This window comes from Choloepus didactylus, chromosome 13 (genome assembly GCF_015220235.1).
Source record: "Choloepus didactylus isolate mChoDid1 chromosome 13, mChoDid1.pri, whole genome shotgun sequence".
NCBI classification, from domain to species: domain Eukaryota; kingdom Metazoa; phylum Chordata; class Mammalia; order Pilosa; family Megalonychidae; genus Choloepus; species Choloepus didactylus.
Genome location: NC_051319.1, coordinates 91,470,748 through 91,488,023, shown reverse-complemented (window position 1 = coordinate 91,488,023; position 17,276 = coordinate 91,470,748). Strand labels below are relative to the sequence as shown.

Genomic DNA, 17,276 nt, shown 5'->3' with positions numbered 1-17,276 from the left:
TCCCTTGTTCAAAAACAGGAAAAGTGTTCTTAAGGTTACATATTATGCTTTTTCCTTTTCTCTGTGGGTTCTCTCTCTTTCCCTCTCTCTCCTTGTCTCTCCCTTTCTCTCTCTCTCCCTCCTTCCGGTTTTTAAATTTTACATTTGCTATTTAATGTCCTAACAGGAAATTTTAAGTTAGCATGAATTCTACTGTTCTTCTTTATTGTGCATTGCCAGTGTTAAATGCATGAGATTTAACTCATGTAGAATCATAGAAATAACACAATTTGGATTGCAGGGCTAGTCCTGAGAGGGTGCTTCTAGTTGGCCGGAAGAGAAAAACACAAGCCAGACTCAGGAAGGTTGGAAGGAGGAAGCAAGAATGTCCCCCCTCCCTCCCCTCTGTCCCGGCAGGCAAAGAGTCAGCAGATGGAGCACCAATCATGGGGATGGTCCGGGGCAAGTGTAGACCTTACAGCTACCCTCCCACTCATGAATGGCCCATTGTCCCATCAGGGCTTACAAAGCACAAATTCAGAGAGAAAACTAGTAATTATTTCAAGACAGCCACTGTAGAACATTAAAGGCCAAGTGTGGGGCCCTCTGAGTACAGGGCCCTGTGTGACCAAGAAAAACTTTGTCATAGGTTGGCATTCATCCATAGACTAGTAGACTAGTACCTGGAAATTAAATCAGAGGATTTAAACTTTCACCCTGGTACTAGCTAAGGTTAAAGTTAGCCTAGGCTCTACAACATAACAATTGTAATCCACTGATGAAAAACTACTTAACTGACTCACCAGTCCTTTATCTCAAAAGGTTGGCAGCAAATGGTTGCCACTAATCCACTGACCTGTTTATAAAGGAGCTTGGAGAGTCCTTTAAGAATATAACTGGAACTGCTCCAGAGAAGCAGCCTCCAAGCTCAATTGATGGCAGCTGTTTGCATTGTCAGCACTTCCCTTTTATGAAATATGGTGCCCCAGGGAGTCTGGGTTTTATTGACATCTAGGCATTACTGGTGCCAAGACCAAGCCAAGGCCATTAACAGGTTCTTTTTCCTGCTGCCTTGACCCAGAATTCAGATTTGCTCAGAAGTCAGAAATACACAGGCTGTTTCTTTAGAACAAATCACAAAAAAGAACAGGGTGGCTGCATGGGGGGGCGGGGATCAAACCCCTCAACTCTCAGATATCCCTCAGGTAACTGAACATCCCTAATAGGAAAAAAAAATTACCTAGTGACATTTCAAATGCATTGCAGGTTGTAACCACTTAATTGAACCTGGTCCATATGACTATCAATTAAGAAACATTATTAAAACCACACATATTATGCTCAAAAATCACTGGACTTATTGGTGCAAGTACATCCACTGGCTCACACCAACCAGCCAAAAGAGTCAGCGAAGAGTGAATTTATTAAGCTTCTACAAAGAACAGCTCCCAGTCTCCTTGTCAAGACTCTGAGTTTAAGGCCAGAGGGTAATAGATGACTATCGGAATGTTTTCTAGAGCATGTAAATAAATGTCTGCAGGATGCTTTGGAGCAAGAGTCAGACACTAATGCCTGTAGGCCATTCCAGCCTACACATGTTTTTTGGTATGGCTAAGAAAGGCTTTTTCATTTTTAATGCTGAAAACCAAAAGAATATTTCATGGCAAGTAAAGATTATATGAAACTCAATTTTCAGTATTCATAAGTTAACTTTTATTGTGAAAGTGCCACATCCATTTATTTATGCTTTGTCTATGGCTCTTGTTACAAGAGCAGAGTTGCCTGGTTGTGACAGATCACATGGCCTACAAGGCATAAAACATTTACCATATGATTAGCATGTCACAGCAAATATTTGCCAATATCTGCTTTAAAGCATTCCCAGAAATAGGCAAAGATTTAGGCTACTCAATTATAAAACAAGGTTAGTTTTATTGTAAATATGTTTCAGAAAGGAAAAAAAATAGTTCAGGAAAAATAAAATGAAACCTGTGCCAGGCTATTGAATTAAAAATGTAAAACCATAAGCATTCTAGTCCTTTCACCATATAAACTATACTCAGTGTCCTATTTTAATAATATCATGCTATCATTGGCTTTTTATGTTTGTGTTTTCAAATGAAGCATCCATGATATTCACATAGCGATGCAGAGCTGAAATCCCTGTGTAATTCGTAGGACCTGAATTGGTGAACTGATGGCTAAATTTAATCACAGGCATGCTTGGTGGCATTTTCTTTTCTGAAAAACTTGAATCTGCACATCTTTATGTGATGTGTGCATTTTTCCATTTACCATAGACACCAGCATTCTCATTTCCTCAAACATGGCCAACTGCCCTTGTTTATATTACCTAGCTGATTTCTGAGGGTAATAAAAATCCAGGTAACAAGGATTTCTCTTGTGGTTGTGGAGCATCTTGTTCTGGCATTAAAGTTTACGTATCAGTGGATCATTCAAAGTTAGAAGTCCCCACCAAATAATCCCTCCTTTTGTTTTGATACTACTCCTTGAGACAATATTAGGATGCAAATCCCCATTTATACAGGTTAATTTCTAAATATAGTCTCCTGCCTCCCACCAATGGCATCATTTACATCCTTTCGGAACAGAATAGAACAAAAAAGATCAATATACAACTGTTTAGGGATCCCTCTGGCAGTTTCCATGGCTACAAGGCACTAAGAGCAGCACTAGGCAATACAAGATTTCAATTTACCAACTGAGAATGTTCGAAACTTAGCTGAGTTCGGTCAAAACACAACTTGATTTGGTCTTTCCAAAATTAAATCATTAAAAGTCTGTCCTGATTTTATTTTAACCCAGAGTGCTTAAGGAATGCTGTAAGTTAAAGGTCTTTTCCCCATCTATTTACCTCTGCCCTCCAACACCCTCACCCCTTTTCAAAGCTTGGTTTTAATCAAATTTGGTATAACGTTGTAGAAAATGTTCAGGAGTCATGGTTTTGGCTGAAAGAGTCAAAATTAACATTTAATTGATATTTGCAAATCATTTTCTGCATTCTATCTTAAAGGTTAAAAGTTGCTTATGAAGGTGTGGAGAATATTTTTCCTGTGTGCTTTTGACACTTTTCTGCGTGGTTCTTTATTTCAGTGAGATTTTTGCACTGGTCACTGTGGTTCAGTTTACATCTGGAAGGCCATACAACAGAAATCTTCTGTATCTCAAAGGCCTTCACTCCCATTCTCATTGACAATAGTCTTGGAGCACCAAATTGTCTGAACTGGCCTACAGATTTAGTTTTTAACCTAGGTAGCTCTAAGGGAAAAATGAAAAATTCTACAGCTTTGGATAGGATAAAAAGTTTGCATAGCATTATTGTTATTTTAATCAACCATTTCTCCAGAGTTTGTTTATAAGACAATCTTTGGACTAAAATGTTCTTAATTAAAACTATTAAGGAACAATGGATTATCTCCAAATCCACCTCCTACTTGAACTAAATAGCATTTTCAGAGACTACAAATTTGAGTTGGGGAATGTAAAACATCCCAGAATTAAGCTGAGCTATCTGTGTTTTACTCATTAGCCTGAGCAAACATGAACTGTGTTATGCAATGAACTTGTGGTGAGGAAACCCTAAAAAGGAGCATGACCATATCTCTGTCATTGAAATGATACTTGTAATAATTTGTTGTCATTGAACTGGAAAAAAAATAAGAAATAATATTTCTAGTAGAAAAAGAGTGGATGTGATCCCAAATTGTGATACACAGCACATTCTATATCACAAGGCATTAAAAAGGTTTTCCACAAAAATGGTTTCATTTTGAAATTGAAAAACATCAGAATATGGAAATTTCACTGTTGCAAGACTTCTAAGAGCTTGTAATATGCTAATGAACCTTGCAAAGCTCCCTTCTTCTAAACACACACCCAAAACGCACTGTTGGGGAATAAGCACATGGGAAACATAGCAAGGTCTTTGAGGCATATTTTCTGAGCTTTCTGATTTTTCTCCTGACACTGCAATCCCTTTAGAGGGGGAAATAACACCCTTTAAAGTCAAAAGTTTGTTGCCTTAAGCTGTGGAATCTGTTTGAGGTTATTTATGACAAATGCCTCTACTAAATGTTAGACTTTCCAAGATGACTTAATTTTTTAAGAAGTCAATGATAGCTAGAAAATTTTTCCTTTTATTTTTCTAAACATTCTAATATAAAATAAATACAATGTAAGACAATATACTCAAGTTTGAGAGGGGAAAGTCTGAAATTCATTTGGTTTACCCAGTTGGATAAAAATATGCAATGCGTAGACTTTAAAATAAAGGAGATTCTCAAAGTCCTTCATTGCTGGAATCAACTCAGTAAATTCCCGTTTCTTTTGGATTGGAAACTGGCCAATTTTCTTGATTCAACATTTTGAAGGACCCTATTGCTTCTGTCACTGAAGAAGATGCAGGAAAATTGGAAACGGCTGCATATCTTAAGAGAAGAGTGTTGCCAAATGAAAGTAGAACATTGAGTTTTCAGCAAGCCCAAAGAATAATGAAATAATTGAGCTCTCTCTGAAATTCAGGGCATTGGTGAATTCCTTGGAGCTCCGTTTTACCCAAGGCGAACTTTTCTTAGCTACAACACTCCAGAAGAAGATGGTTGTCTCTTGGTTTAACTAAACCAATTGGATCATCTCTATATTCTTTGTATATAATCGGAAAGATAAATCAGTGATAATGATTACGAGACCCTCTTCTGTTGTCTCAACCCTGTACTGCAAATAAGACTACTTTTTCCCTTTTATTAATGATTTTTTTCTAAATTAGCCTGAGAATTTCAATGATTGCAATTTTAAATGTAGACTTTTTAAAAAAAAATAAAACAAGCAAACAAGACTCAAAACACAATACAAAATGAAACAAAAATACTATACTGTGATATAGGAAAAAAAAGACTTAAAGAGAAATATTATTATGAGCCTAGGAGCATTAAAATAAGTATCACTTACACTCCCTTCATTTTCTTTCAGAGAATTCTATGTTAATTATTTCTCAGGCTATCCATATGGTAATTGGGTATGGGAGGAAATTTTACTGTGCGTTGATCAAATGGGATTACTTTAATAGTTATCTCTAGACTCATAGCAGAAAAAGTAAATATCGTTGATATTCAGCCCAATGAGTTCTTGATTTTTGCCTTAAATGAAAATACAGTCACCTTAGGGGAACAAACAAGAAACCAGATGATGATGTGTTTTTGTGCAGTCAATAACTTGGTTTCTTTCAGAGGGATTTCATAAAGGTTTTCCCAGGAGCTATAAAATCTGCCATTCTCTCAATCCAATTCCATTGTTGGGATCAAGAATTAGTCATATTGACCACAGCATCTACATATAAGTCATGTTTGATCAATTTTATTTCACAAGCTGAAGTACTTTAGAGAGTTCATGCTAAGAGACTCTGCTAGTAAATAATATTAATTAGCATTTATTGCATGTTTGCTTTATGTGAGACACCTTGTTAAGTGTTTTACTAGCATTATTTCAGTCAGTCCTTACCATGACCCAATGACCCAATTAAGTATACCCAATTATTATATGCATTTTACAGAAAAACTGAGAGTGACTGAGATTAAATAATTTGCCCAATGGAAGTTTATTTTTGAACTAATTCACTAGTAATTTAGGTTCGAAGATTTTTTTCATGGTATTTCAAGTCCATTTAGAATACCTGAGAATTAGACAGATTGACTCTAGTGTCTGATAAATGTTGATCAGCCTCTGTCCCTTTTTGATTCTTCTTACAGAAAATACTAAGATCACTAGTATGTGGCATAGCTGAGTTTTGAGCTTATGCATGTCTTTTCAATACCAGAGCCCATACTCTTAACCCATCATACTAGGCTCTCTCTCATTATTAAAGCACATAAAGTAATGATGATGTGGTCTTACACTAAAATGTAAAAGTTAAAACCACAAAACAAAAAGGTAGCAAGCATAATTTAGGATATACTCTGTGAAAGATGACTTAGTAATCAAAGGAAAACACTTCACTCTGTTCAGCAGCACTATAAATCTTACACTTTGTTTTCAATAAATGAAGATCAACATAAGTAACTAACATGAAATACAAAGTATCAGGATGAATTCTAATAAGAATAGCTTATATCAAGGGACATCCAATAATATCTTACTCCTTAATTACCTTCAAAATGAATTTCTTTCCATGAGAAAGAAATCTGGAAATATTTGTTGGGAAAATTTGTTCAAATTTTCCTCTGAAATCTGTAGTTTGAAAATATGAAACACTCTGAAGGAAATAGTTAACAATTTTTCATCATATTGGGATTCTTTTCAACAATATATATATATATTTTTCATTTTTATTGAGATTGTTCAGATACCATACAATTATCCAAAGATCCAAAGTGTACAATCACTTGCCCCTGGGTACCCTCATACAGCTGTGCATCCATCACACTTAATTTTTGTTCAATTTTTAGAAACTTTTCATTACTCCAGACAAGAAATAAAGTGAAAGATGAAAAAAGAAAAAAAGAAAAGGAAACTCTAATCCTCCCCTATCCCTAACCAACCCCCTTCAATTGTTGACTCCTAGTATTGATATAGTACATTTGTTACTGTTTATGAAAAAATGTTGAAATACTACTAACTGTAGTATATAGTTTGTAATAGGTATATAGTTCTTCCCTATATGCCCCTCTATTATTAACTTCTAATTGTATTGTCATACATTTGTTCTGGTTCATGAAGTGATTTCTAGTATTTGTACAGTTGATCATGGACATTGCCCACCATAGGATTCGGTTTTATACATTTCCATCTTTTGACCTCCAGCTTTCCTTCTGGTGACATATATGACTCTGAGCTTCCCCTTTCCACCTCATTCACACACCATTCGGCACTGTTAGTTATTCTCACATCTTGCTACCAACACCCCTGTTCATTTCCAAACATTTAAGTTCATCCTAATTGAACATTCTGCTCATACTAAGCAACCACTCCCCATTCTTAAGCCTCGTCCTATATCTTGGTACCTTATATTTCATGTCTATGAGTTTACATATTGTAATTAGTTCCTATCAGTGAGACCCCTGCCAATAATTGTCCTAATGTGTCTGGTTTATTTCACTCAGTATATCGCCCTCGAGGTTTTGTCATCAACCCATTTTTTTTAATATGGTTTTGTTCACTCACCATACATTCCATCCCAAGTAAATAATCAATGGTTTTCTGCATGGTCATACATTTATGAGTCCACCACCTTCACCACTATCTGTATAAGAGCATCTACATTTCTTCCACAAGGCAGGAGGGAGAGTCAAAGAAGGTAGAGAGGCAAAAGAAAGAGGAAACAAAAATGACAGCTAGGAAGCAGCAAAAGGAAAAATAACCTTAAATCAAAGTAGAATAAAGAATCAGACAATACCACCAATGTCAAGTGATTAACATGCCTCCCCTATCCCCCCCTCTTATCTGCATTCACCTTGGTATATCACCTTTGTTACATTAAAGGAAGCATAATACAATGATTCTATTAGTTACAGTCTCTAGTTCATGCTGATTGCATCCCTCCCCCAATGCCTCCCCATTTTTAACACCTTGCAAGGTTGACATTTGCTTGTTCTCCCTCGTAAAAGAACATATTTGTACATTTTATCACAATTGTTGAATACTCTAGATTTCACCAAGTTTCACAGTCCCAGTCGTTATCTTTCCTCCTTTCTTGTGGTGTCTCACATGCTCCCCATCTTCCTCTCTCAACCGTATCCATAGTTACCTTTGTTCAGTGTACTTACATTGTTGTGCTACCATCTCCCAAAATTGTGTTCCAAACCACACACTCCTGTCTTCTATCACCCTGTAGTGCTCCCTTTAGTATTTCCTGTAGGGCAGGTGTCTTGTTCACAAAGTCTCTCATTGTCTGTTTGTCAGAAAATATTTTGAGCTCTCCCTCATATTTGAAGGACAGCTTTGCTGGATACAGGATTCTTGGTTGGTGGTTTTTCTCTTTCAGTATCTTAAATATATCACACCACTTCCTTCTTGCCTCCATGGTTTCTGCTGAGAGATCCGCACATAGTTTTATTAAGCTTCCTTTGTATGTAATAGATTGCTTTTCTCTTGCTGCTTTCAGGATTCTCTCTTTGTCTCTGACATTTGATAATCTGATTATTAAGTGTCTTGGCGTAGGCCTATTTATATCTCTTCTGTTTGGAGTACGCTGCGCTTCTTGGATCTGTAATTTTATGTCTTTCATAAGAGATGGGAAATTTTCATTAATTATTTCCTCTATTATTGCTTCTGCCCCCTTTCCCTTCTCTTCTCCTTCTGGGACACCGATGATACGTACATTATTGTACTTTGTTTCATCCTTGAGTTCCCGGAGACGTTGCTCATATTTTTTCATTCTTTTCTTCATCTGCTCCTTTGCATGTAGGCTTTCAGGTGTTTTGTTCTCCAGTTCCTGAGTGTTTTCTTCTGCCTCTTGAGATCTGCTGTTGTATGTTTCCATTGTGTCTTTCATCTCTTGTGTTGTGCCTTTCATTTCCATAGATTCTACTAGTTGTTTTTTTGAACTTTTGATTTCTGCCATATACACGCCCAGTGCTTCCTTTACAGCCTCTATCTCTTTTGCAATATCCTCTCTAAACTTTTTGAATTGATTTAGCATTAGTTGTTTAAATTCCTGTATCTCAGTTGAAGTGTACGTTTGTTCCTTTGACTGGGCCATAACTTTGTTTTTCTTAGTGTAGGTTGTAATTTTCTGTTGTCTAGGCATGGTTTCCTTGGCTATCCAAATCAGGTTTTCCCAGACCAGAACAGGCTCAGGTCCCAGAGGAAAGAAATATTCAGTATCTGGTTTCCCTGTGGCTGTGTCTTAGAAAATTGCTCCACCCTTTGATGCCTCGGGTCACTGTGCTTTTCTGCCCAGCAGGTGGCGCCTGTCAGCCTATAATTTTTGCCTGGTGTGGGGAGGTGTGGCCGTGTTCCCCCAGGCTCTGGGGTCTGGTTCTGAATGGAAAGGGCCCCACCCCTTTCCTCCTAGAGAAGACAGACCCCTCAGGTGGAGGTCATTAGCATTTCAATGGTCTTGCTCTCTGCTTGTGGTGTCTCCACCCTTCCCCAAGTCACAGCCCTGGAAACTGAAAATGACTGGGGCTTTCTCCACTGAGCCAAAAAAGAAACAGATAGTCCCCTTCAGACCCAGTCCAAGGTGACCCTCCGGCTCTCCCAGGTCAGTCGTCACCCAAAGCCTCTGTCTGTTTTTTGGGGCTGCGTACCTGTAGTGAGCAGTTCACACTCGCTACTTAAAACCCCAGTTGGAACTCAGCTGAGCTGTATTCGCTTGCTGGGAGAGAGCTTCTCTGTGGCACCATGCGGCTCTGCAGCTCGGGCTATGGGGGAGGGGGTCTCCCGACCTGGTTCCACAGGTTTTACTTACAGATTTTATGCTGTGTTCTCAGGCATTCCTCCCAATTCAGGTTGGTGTATGATGAATGGATGGTCTCGTTTGTCCCCCCGCAGTTATTCTGGATTATTTACTAGTTGTTTCTGGTTTTTTGTAGTTGTTCCAGGGGGACTACTTAGCTTCCACTCCTCTCTATGCTGCCATCTTGCCCGAGTCCCCAACAATATATGTATTTTTTACTCCTACAATAAAGCAAGTTTATTGCAAGACAACAACATCAACTCTGTACTGCTTCTAAACCACTAAATTTTTGAAGTCAAGTTAGCCTGCCTCCATAAAACAGAAATAATGAAAAGGAATTTTTTTAAAAAACACAATTTTTGGTTTATGAATAGATATGCAACCTCATAGGCTACAGGAAGTTTGACTATGTAAAAGAATAAAGGTAATTACTTGGAAATTTTAAACCGTTTCATATGATTTTGAATCCAGTTACTTCTAAAAAATGTTTATGCACAAAGAAGTTCCAAACTGATTTAATCAGCATTCACTAAAAAAAGCAAGTTCTGCAATATTTTTAAAATAATTAAATTGGCTCACTTTAGTGCCCTAGATTCTGACTCAATTTGATTATTTATACAAAAATATGGATATGAAAATGAAATAGGTATTAGTGTTCTTTGATTACTCAGTGCTTTTGTTTTTTCTCTTCAAAGCAATCAAATAACTTTTTCTTGTGCTCAATCCAGAGCTGTGCAAGAAGCCAAATAAAGTTTACAGAATCTGCTAACAAAAATATAAAATAAATTCTCCAGACTGGTATACTCTTCCCAAAGAATACTCAATGATATTGTAAGCAAGTTAAAGTGACAATTAAATACAGTCCTTTTGACAAATTCATACTCATCAGAGAATTTTACGATATAGGCATTAATTCCAAATTTTGCCATTATTTGCCATTATTTGGACTTTTCACTTGTCTTCTGTACTGTTCTCATGTTATTGCATGGTTGGCTTCTTATCTTTCAGGCTGTGGTGCAAAGCCTTTCCCAAAAAAGGCCAACCCCAACCATAGCTCTTCTAAAGCGGCCTCCCTGCCACCATCTGGTCATTTGCCATAAGATTACTCGATTCATTTCCTTTCTGGCATCTTAAAACAACCTGAAGTAATCTGGTGTATGTATTTATTTACTTGTTTTTTGTCTGCCTTCCACCATTAGAATGGGGCTGCACAATCTTTTTTACAGCTCTATTCCTCATGGCTAGTAGAGTGACAGGCTCATGGTAGTCAGACTTGCCCTTCAATTTTCTGCTGCCTTGCAACAGTCTGTAACTGGACTCAGGGCCTAGCCCTCCAAAAAGGACAGAAATATTGCTGTGCTCATCGTTTCCCTTTATGAGTGTTGTAGTAGACTCGTTTCTTTGGCCTGGGGGGATGGCCAACAGAAAGCTGTGGACCCAGAGGGTGTTAAGAAAGACCTGCTTGATTCTTAAGCTAATGCCCCTCCAATCTAGTGTTTCCAGAATCCCTTGCAGGTATCAATAAAGTGATCCTTTATTTCCTATTTGCCACAATTTCTTGGTTATGTAGCTCCCTTGGGCACTCCATGAGCAGAAGGGCTAACTGAATCAAGGAAGATTTAGGCATTTCCACGTCTCCTCATCATAATGCTCTCCTAGTACTCTAAAATGACACTTATCTTTGTAGGTTACAAGCGTGATGCTGGTCTCTCTTGCCTACTCTGTTCTCTGAGAACCACTTCATGCACATTAGCCCTGAATCCATAGGGAATACAATGAGCTAAACAATTGAAAACCAACCCTACTTTTCCCATTTTAGAGATGGAAAAGTCAAGTAACATCATTTGTCTCTAAATCCTTGCTTTTACCACTAGGTAAAGCAAAGCAAGGCAACAGAAGTAGAAATGGAAAAGAAAATTTTCTGAAGACCATTTCCTAACTATATAATGTTAGGGTTCCTTGGCAATATTTTGCATAGGTAGTAAGGATATACCTCTAAATTGACAGCAAATAGTTTGGTACAAAGCATTCTGATCAGTCGGATATTTTGTTTTTAAAAGTGTAACCATATTCCAAGGATCCAAATACTGAAGTTGTGGTAGGCTTCTATATGTCCTCCAACCATGGCAGACTGCTAATTGCCCCTTCTTTTGTAATAAAACAGAACTTATTTATAGAACATGATAAACTGAATGACCTGGTCTCCTTTGTAGCTAGATGTGTGCAGGTGAATGAAAATGACATGTGCAAAGTCCAGGTTATATCCTTAAAAGGTCACAGCCTGCCCTCCTTTTCATGCTTTCTCAGCAGCTGGTATTTGGATGTGGTGGTGCCCATCATGGGCTATGACGGTGAGGGCAAAACTCCAGGGATGGGAGAAAAACAAAGAAGCCAGCTAGTCAGAGCCTGAGTCCCTGATCCCTTGGAGCCACATTTCAGCCTGGATTATTTATGCCTAAATTGTTACATGAGAAACAAAACAGGTCTATTCTGTTAGTCAAACATATTCTAACTAACACAATAACCTTTCCTTGATGATTTAAAAGCTGCTTCATAATTTTGCAAAATGGCTTTAGGATCTCAGAACCACCTACTTTTAGAGTTGGAAGGGACCTTCAGGAATACCCTATCCTCTCACTTTATTGATGAGGTAATAGATGATTGAGTAAATAAATGAACCTCTCAAGACTCATAGGTAACAGGACTGACACTCAGATATCTACTGATTCTCAGTTCATCATATCTCATTGCGGTCCAACAAGCAGAACTCTCCAGCAATGCCTCTGAAAGCACACGCTGGGAGGCACGGACAACTCACTGAGACCCAGGCCCCCCTTTTCCCAGGTGACTTATATACAGCTGGCATCCTGCATATGCTGACAAGGCTGCTCCCACGCTTCCACATCAGTAGGAAGAGTGACACAAGGAGGCCTGTACCTGATTCCAGCTTGCCTCTTTGAGGGATGAAGGGAGAATCAGGGAGACTTGTGCCTTTTCTTGCTGAGCCTGGTCTTGAAAGTTTTCCTCTTCTCCAATACAGCTGACTCTTTAACCTATGGCATGGCACTGTGGAATGTGTCCGATACCCTGAAGCATGGCAGTTGGAAACTCAAAAAGTACCGACACTGACTCTATTATTTTGAGTATCAGTTACCATTCACATGCAATTTGATAATATAAGAAATTTTCTATAACTAGTAAAATGGTGTAGCTTCAACTGTCAAGGGAACAGAACAGAGAACAGACAGACAATTTAATTTCAAGGTTTTCTATCCACCATGTACCCAAGCACTTTTCTCTTTGGACAAAGAAGGACATTGGAACAGCTGTGACTTTAAAAGCTGCCCAAGATCCTAAGGAAAGTGGAGGATAAAATCTGGCTATTAGTGTACAAGGTCCTCTGGCTAACCCTTGCAGCTCGATTTTTCTTTAAAGGCCCTGTATGTCTTACTTGCAATTTACTTACAAATCTAGGAGCTTATATTTGAATTCTGCAAAATTCCCTGTACAAAAATATCACACATTTCTTACCATCTTCATTTTCATCAAACACTGGTGGTTTGCTTGAAGTGTTGGCCCCCATGGTCGAGTCTGCCCAGACCTGGATCCTCCAGTTACATTATCTTGTCAGGAGCACTCATCATCCTTCAGAAGAAATTCTGGAGTCTTAGCTAGATGTTCTAGTAGAGAAAAAGAAATGGTATCTTTAAAACGTGTGGAACCCTGAGTACAGACTGTGGTTGAAATATGAACCTAAGTTGTACAACTACAGAGGAATACATGTGCTTGAAAATGGTAATTTCAGAAATAACAGAGACTATCAAGCAATAGGGGAATAAACTACATGGCCTCATCCTCAGCAGATCTGGACTTAACAAAGCAGGAAGAAAGGGAAGAAGGGGAGAAATGACAGTGTCTGACTTGGGAGTCACAAGTTCAGATGCCTACAGGAGCCACACAGGTTCTGCAAATCAGTGAAGCAACCAAGTGTATGTATGTCACTGGGGCTCAATTCTAAAAGAGGTAAATATTCTCAGATCTAAGAGATTGCTGCTATGTGGAAACACAGGCCTGGTGGTTCATATCTTCATGGCTACCAAAAAAGGTGAAGATTGAGATTTTATACAAAACAATATTAAGTAATGAGATTTGCATGAGTAAATCTCATGCTTGGGACAAATATTAGGACATAGTTAATGGGATAATGTATGTAAGGCAATTAGCACAATGCCTGGTACATAATATGCAAAGAATAAATGTTAGCTCCTGCTATTTTTAATAGTAGCAGTGTTTTGTTTTCATGCAGTGTTTTTTAACTTAACACCTGTTTGTTGATTTCCTCTTTGACTTTTTTACACATAAAGAAAATAGATAGCAGAAGCAGAATTGAAGAATCTGGGCTAAAGATGAGTTACTGAAAATGAACTTGAGAACCCCCTAAGCAAGTGTAGAAGAAAAGCTCAATTTCCCATTAGGAAAATATAAGTAAAGCCTTCATTTGGAAGGCAGACTCATTAAGGAAATGCTACTTTTCATACCAAAAGCCAACTACTGGCAAAATGCCTCATGGACTTTAAATGGAATCATTAAATGGAGAGCAAAGAAAGAGTCAGCAATCAGGAAGCAACCAATTAAATCGTCTGGGAGAGGGGCGGCAGCAGTGAGCAGGTGGTAACAGGTGGCTGGAGGAAGCTCAGGGGGATTACTGAGAACCAAGAGCATAAAGAGAACTTGGTTGTCTCTCCAGGCTGGAAAGACAGAATACTTTTAACTCCAGCAGAAAAGGTGGTTAGGAAGAAACAAATGGGATGTCCTTTGTGTTTTATTGGCAGTTAGTAAGAAGCAAACAGATAACTTTTGTGTTTCATTATTGCATTTAGCGTCTGAAACAAGTGGGAATTAGTGAAAGGGCTGAAGATGACATTAGAAAGAAGAAATTAGTCCTAAAGACAATATTGATTTTAAGAAATTATGATGGATAACACTGCAAACTGGGGCTACATTCTCTTTTTTTGTGCATGTTTAGAATCTGAGGTACATGTAGCTTTCACACCACACCCAGATCCTATCAATCTTATATTATTCTTTACACCTCAGGCTTTTCTTAAATAGCCTGTCTTCCTGCAACATAAGATGTACCAACTACTAACCTTGCAAGTTGTCAAATCAGAAAGAGAGAAATATTATCACTATTTCCCACATTTTGGAGTTCCATTCTCAAGTGTAGACAATTTTGTTCACTGAAGATTCAGTGATTTTTAGCAAGAAGACAATACATAAATAGGGAACTGCTTCTGTGTATGTTTGGAGAAGGGGCAGTAGAATGGAAATGTTGGGTGGTATCTTACTATCTCCTCCATTGCACAAACACACACACACAATTCAGTTGAAAATTGTCTTTCTCTTTTTCTTCTCACTTGGATAACCAAACTCAATAAGTTTCCCTCATATCCAGAAAGAAATCAACCTCTCTCTGGCAGGAAAAAAGAAAGACATCCTTTCCATTCGGCTGAATGGGGCCTAGTAGAGTTTCAGGGCTCATTCTCCTCCAAATTCCACACCCTTCCTCACCTCCTGGTCCCAACCCTGCAGTGTTATGTAAGCTTCATTTCCAGATGCTCAAGAGGACAGTTTCCATTCTTGGAAATGAAAATGTTAAATGTAGGAAATAAAAGAGAGAGACTATTTTTCAGGCAGGAACACAGACTATGTTTCATGCAGGAACACAGGGAGTTGTTGGATTCTACCTTGGCTTAGCCAATTATCAAATTATTAACTATTGTCTAGTTCCCTAATGCCAAGATTTGACCTTTGACCTATTCTTTTGGGGGTCTGGCAACACTTGAGCTTCTCCAAGCAGCTAAGTTTCCCTAGGAAAAGAGGAATACTCAAGAATTGGGAAACAGGAAGTATGCAAAAATGTTTCAACTTCTGATAAAACTGTTTAGGTTTCATTGCCATGGAATGTGCATAGACCTAACTTTATTTTGTTTGCATTTGAAAAACAGAACCGAAGTTCAGAAATTTTTTAGAAACACAGAAAAGTACCAAAAATATGACTAACACCTAAGTTAATTATACTGTTAACTATTGTTTGTATCTTAGCAACTTTTCTTCATCATTTTTATGTATTAAAAATGATAGGTAGATATTTCCACTTTAACCCTCAAGACCAATTAATTCTCCTTTCACACTTTCCAAAGGCAACTACAGCCATGAATTTGGTATGCATTTTACAGTCCACTTTCTATGCATTCACATAAGTGATGTTTGTTTTAAAATAAATCACATAAATGGCATCATAGAGTAGGAATATTTTGCATGTCACTGTGGTCATTTACCATTACCATTTTGAAATCTAGGCAACGCTGATCTTTACAGAGCTGATTACTGCTTTTTAAGTGCTGCATAGCAGTCCTTTGTACGAATATACCACATTTTACCTGTGCAAAAATGTTCCAAGCCTTTAGCCTTGGGGGGAAAAATTCCAGACAGAGATGAAGCCAACCAGGAAAGGCAGGTTTTGCTTGTTTAGAAGCTGGATGAGAGAAACAAGCAGAAACACCTCCACTCATCGTGATCCATCAAATACTTATTGCTGTCTGAGTGTGCCTAAGTCAGCGAGAGGCTGGGAGAAGGAGTGGGGTAGGATTGGTCCCAGCCTGTACCTGGTTGTAGTGAGTTATCTTGACCTACTGTCCTTGTCTTATTTCTCTTCCTTTTTAACTTCCTAGCTTCCTAACAGTATCCTTAGTATGCAAGCATATTAAAAAAAAAAAAAAAAATCTAGACAAGCACTCACCAGATCCTGGCTCTTCCTTCACAGTTCCCAAGAAGCCCAGGCTGATGGGGTGGGAGGGGAGGGGCTCCGGTTAACAGAGAAACTCTGAGAAATAGAGCAACGAAAGGCACCTACCTGCCTGGGCGCATCAGAGACTGCGAGTGCGGGGCTGGGCTGGGCTGGGCTGGGCTGGGGCGGGCGGGCGAGCACCTGCGGCTGCCGAGGGGTCCGAGCGCCGCCCGAGCGCGCAGCTCCCACCGGAGGGGCGGCTCCCGGGCCCCGGAGCGCAGCTTCCCAGCGGCATCCACGGTCGGCGCCTTCCACTGAAATGGCCGGGCAGTTCCCGGAGCGAGGGGCTATTGCCTGGGGTCTGCGCGTCGCCAGCGGAAGTCCGGCGAGGTGGGAGGAGACGGCTGCGGGCCGCGTCCGGAGCCGCAGGGACGTGGAAGGCGCCCCAGCTCTCCCAAAGGAAGCGCGGTTCCCCTGAAGTGATCCTCCCGGAAAAGACTGGGGCAACTCCGCGGGGGGTGGCAAACATGAGAGTGGTGGATACGAGCCTGCAGGGCTTAGATGGGGAATTTGGCAAGGTTCTTTTCAGTAAGACTTTCTTTGGGGTGTCGAGGAAGACCCAAGAGAGACTTGTACAAAACACGACCCAAAGTACCCTTTAAAGATTATGGTCTAGCAGATTTCCTGGTTTTACTGCTGGGGCAGTCGAAGCACAGAGAAGGAAAATAATTGCCCACTCTGCAATAACAATGGAGAGAACCTCTTCTAAATTCAAGTCCTCCTGGCTCCCAGCCTCCAATTTTTCCATGCATCTTTGTTACACTCACTGTCCCAGCCTGGGGATGGGAGAGGGGGCAAGGGAGGTAGAGAAGATGAAGGTGTCCCACTGGAAGTTTCTGTGGTTCTTACCATGACAGATCCTTGTACTTCCCCTTTGTAAGACTCAACTTGGTTGAAATAAAGTATTACTTGTCTTCCCTCCAACCCAAGAGTCACACACAGCCAACCAAGAACCGGCATATACGTTATTTAGTGGAATAGCCAGGGTTTATGACAACAGGCAATTGTGGGGCCGGGAAGAACCTGGAAGGTGTA

At 39.3% G+C, this 17,276-nt stretch overlaps 1 protein-coding gene across 2 annotated transcripts in view; it reads right to left on the bottom strand.

Annotated features, from left to right (window-relative positions):
- The window catches only part of STK32A (serine/threonine kinase 32A), a 163,814-nt gene extending 147,259 nt beyond the window's left edge, over positions 1 to 16,555 (bottom strand). For both annotated transcript variants that reach the window (XM_037801990.1, XM_037801991.1), the window contains exons 1-2: positions 16,308 to 16,555; positions 12,923 to 13,071 (exon numbers count right to left, since the gene is read on the bottom strand). In XM_037801990.1, the coding sequence (XP_037657918.1) occupies positions 12,923 to 12,974 (52 nt within the window). In that variant the 5' untranslated portion in view covers positions 12,975 to 13,071; positions 16,308 to 16,555. The remainder of the gene's footprint in view (positions 1 to 12,922; positions 13,072 to 16,307) is intronic.
- Between the last annotated feature and the right edge of the window lie 721 nt (positions 16,556 to 17,276).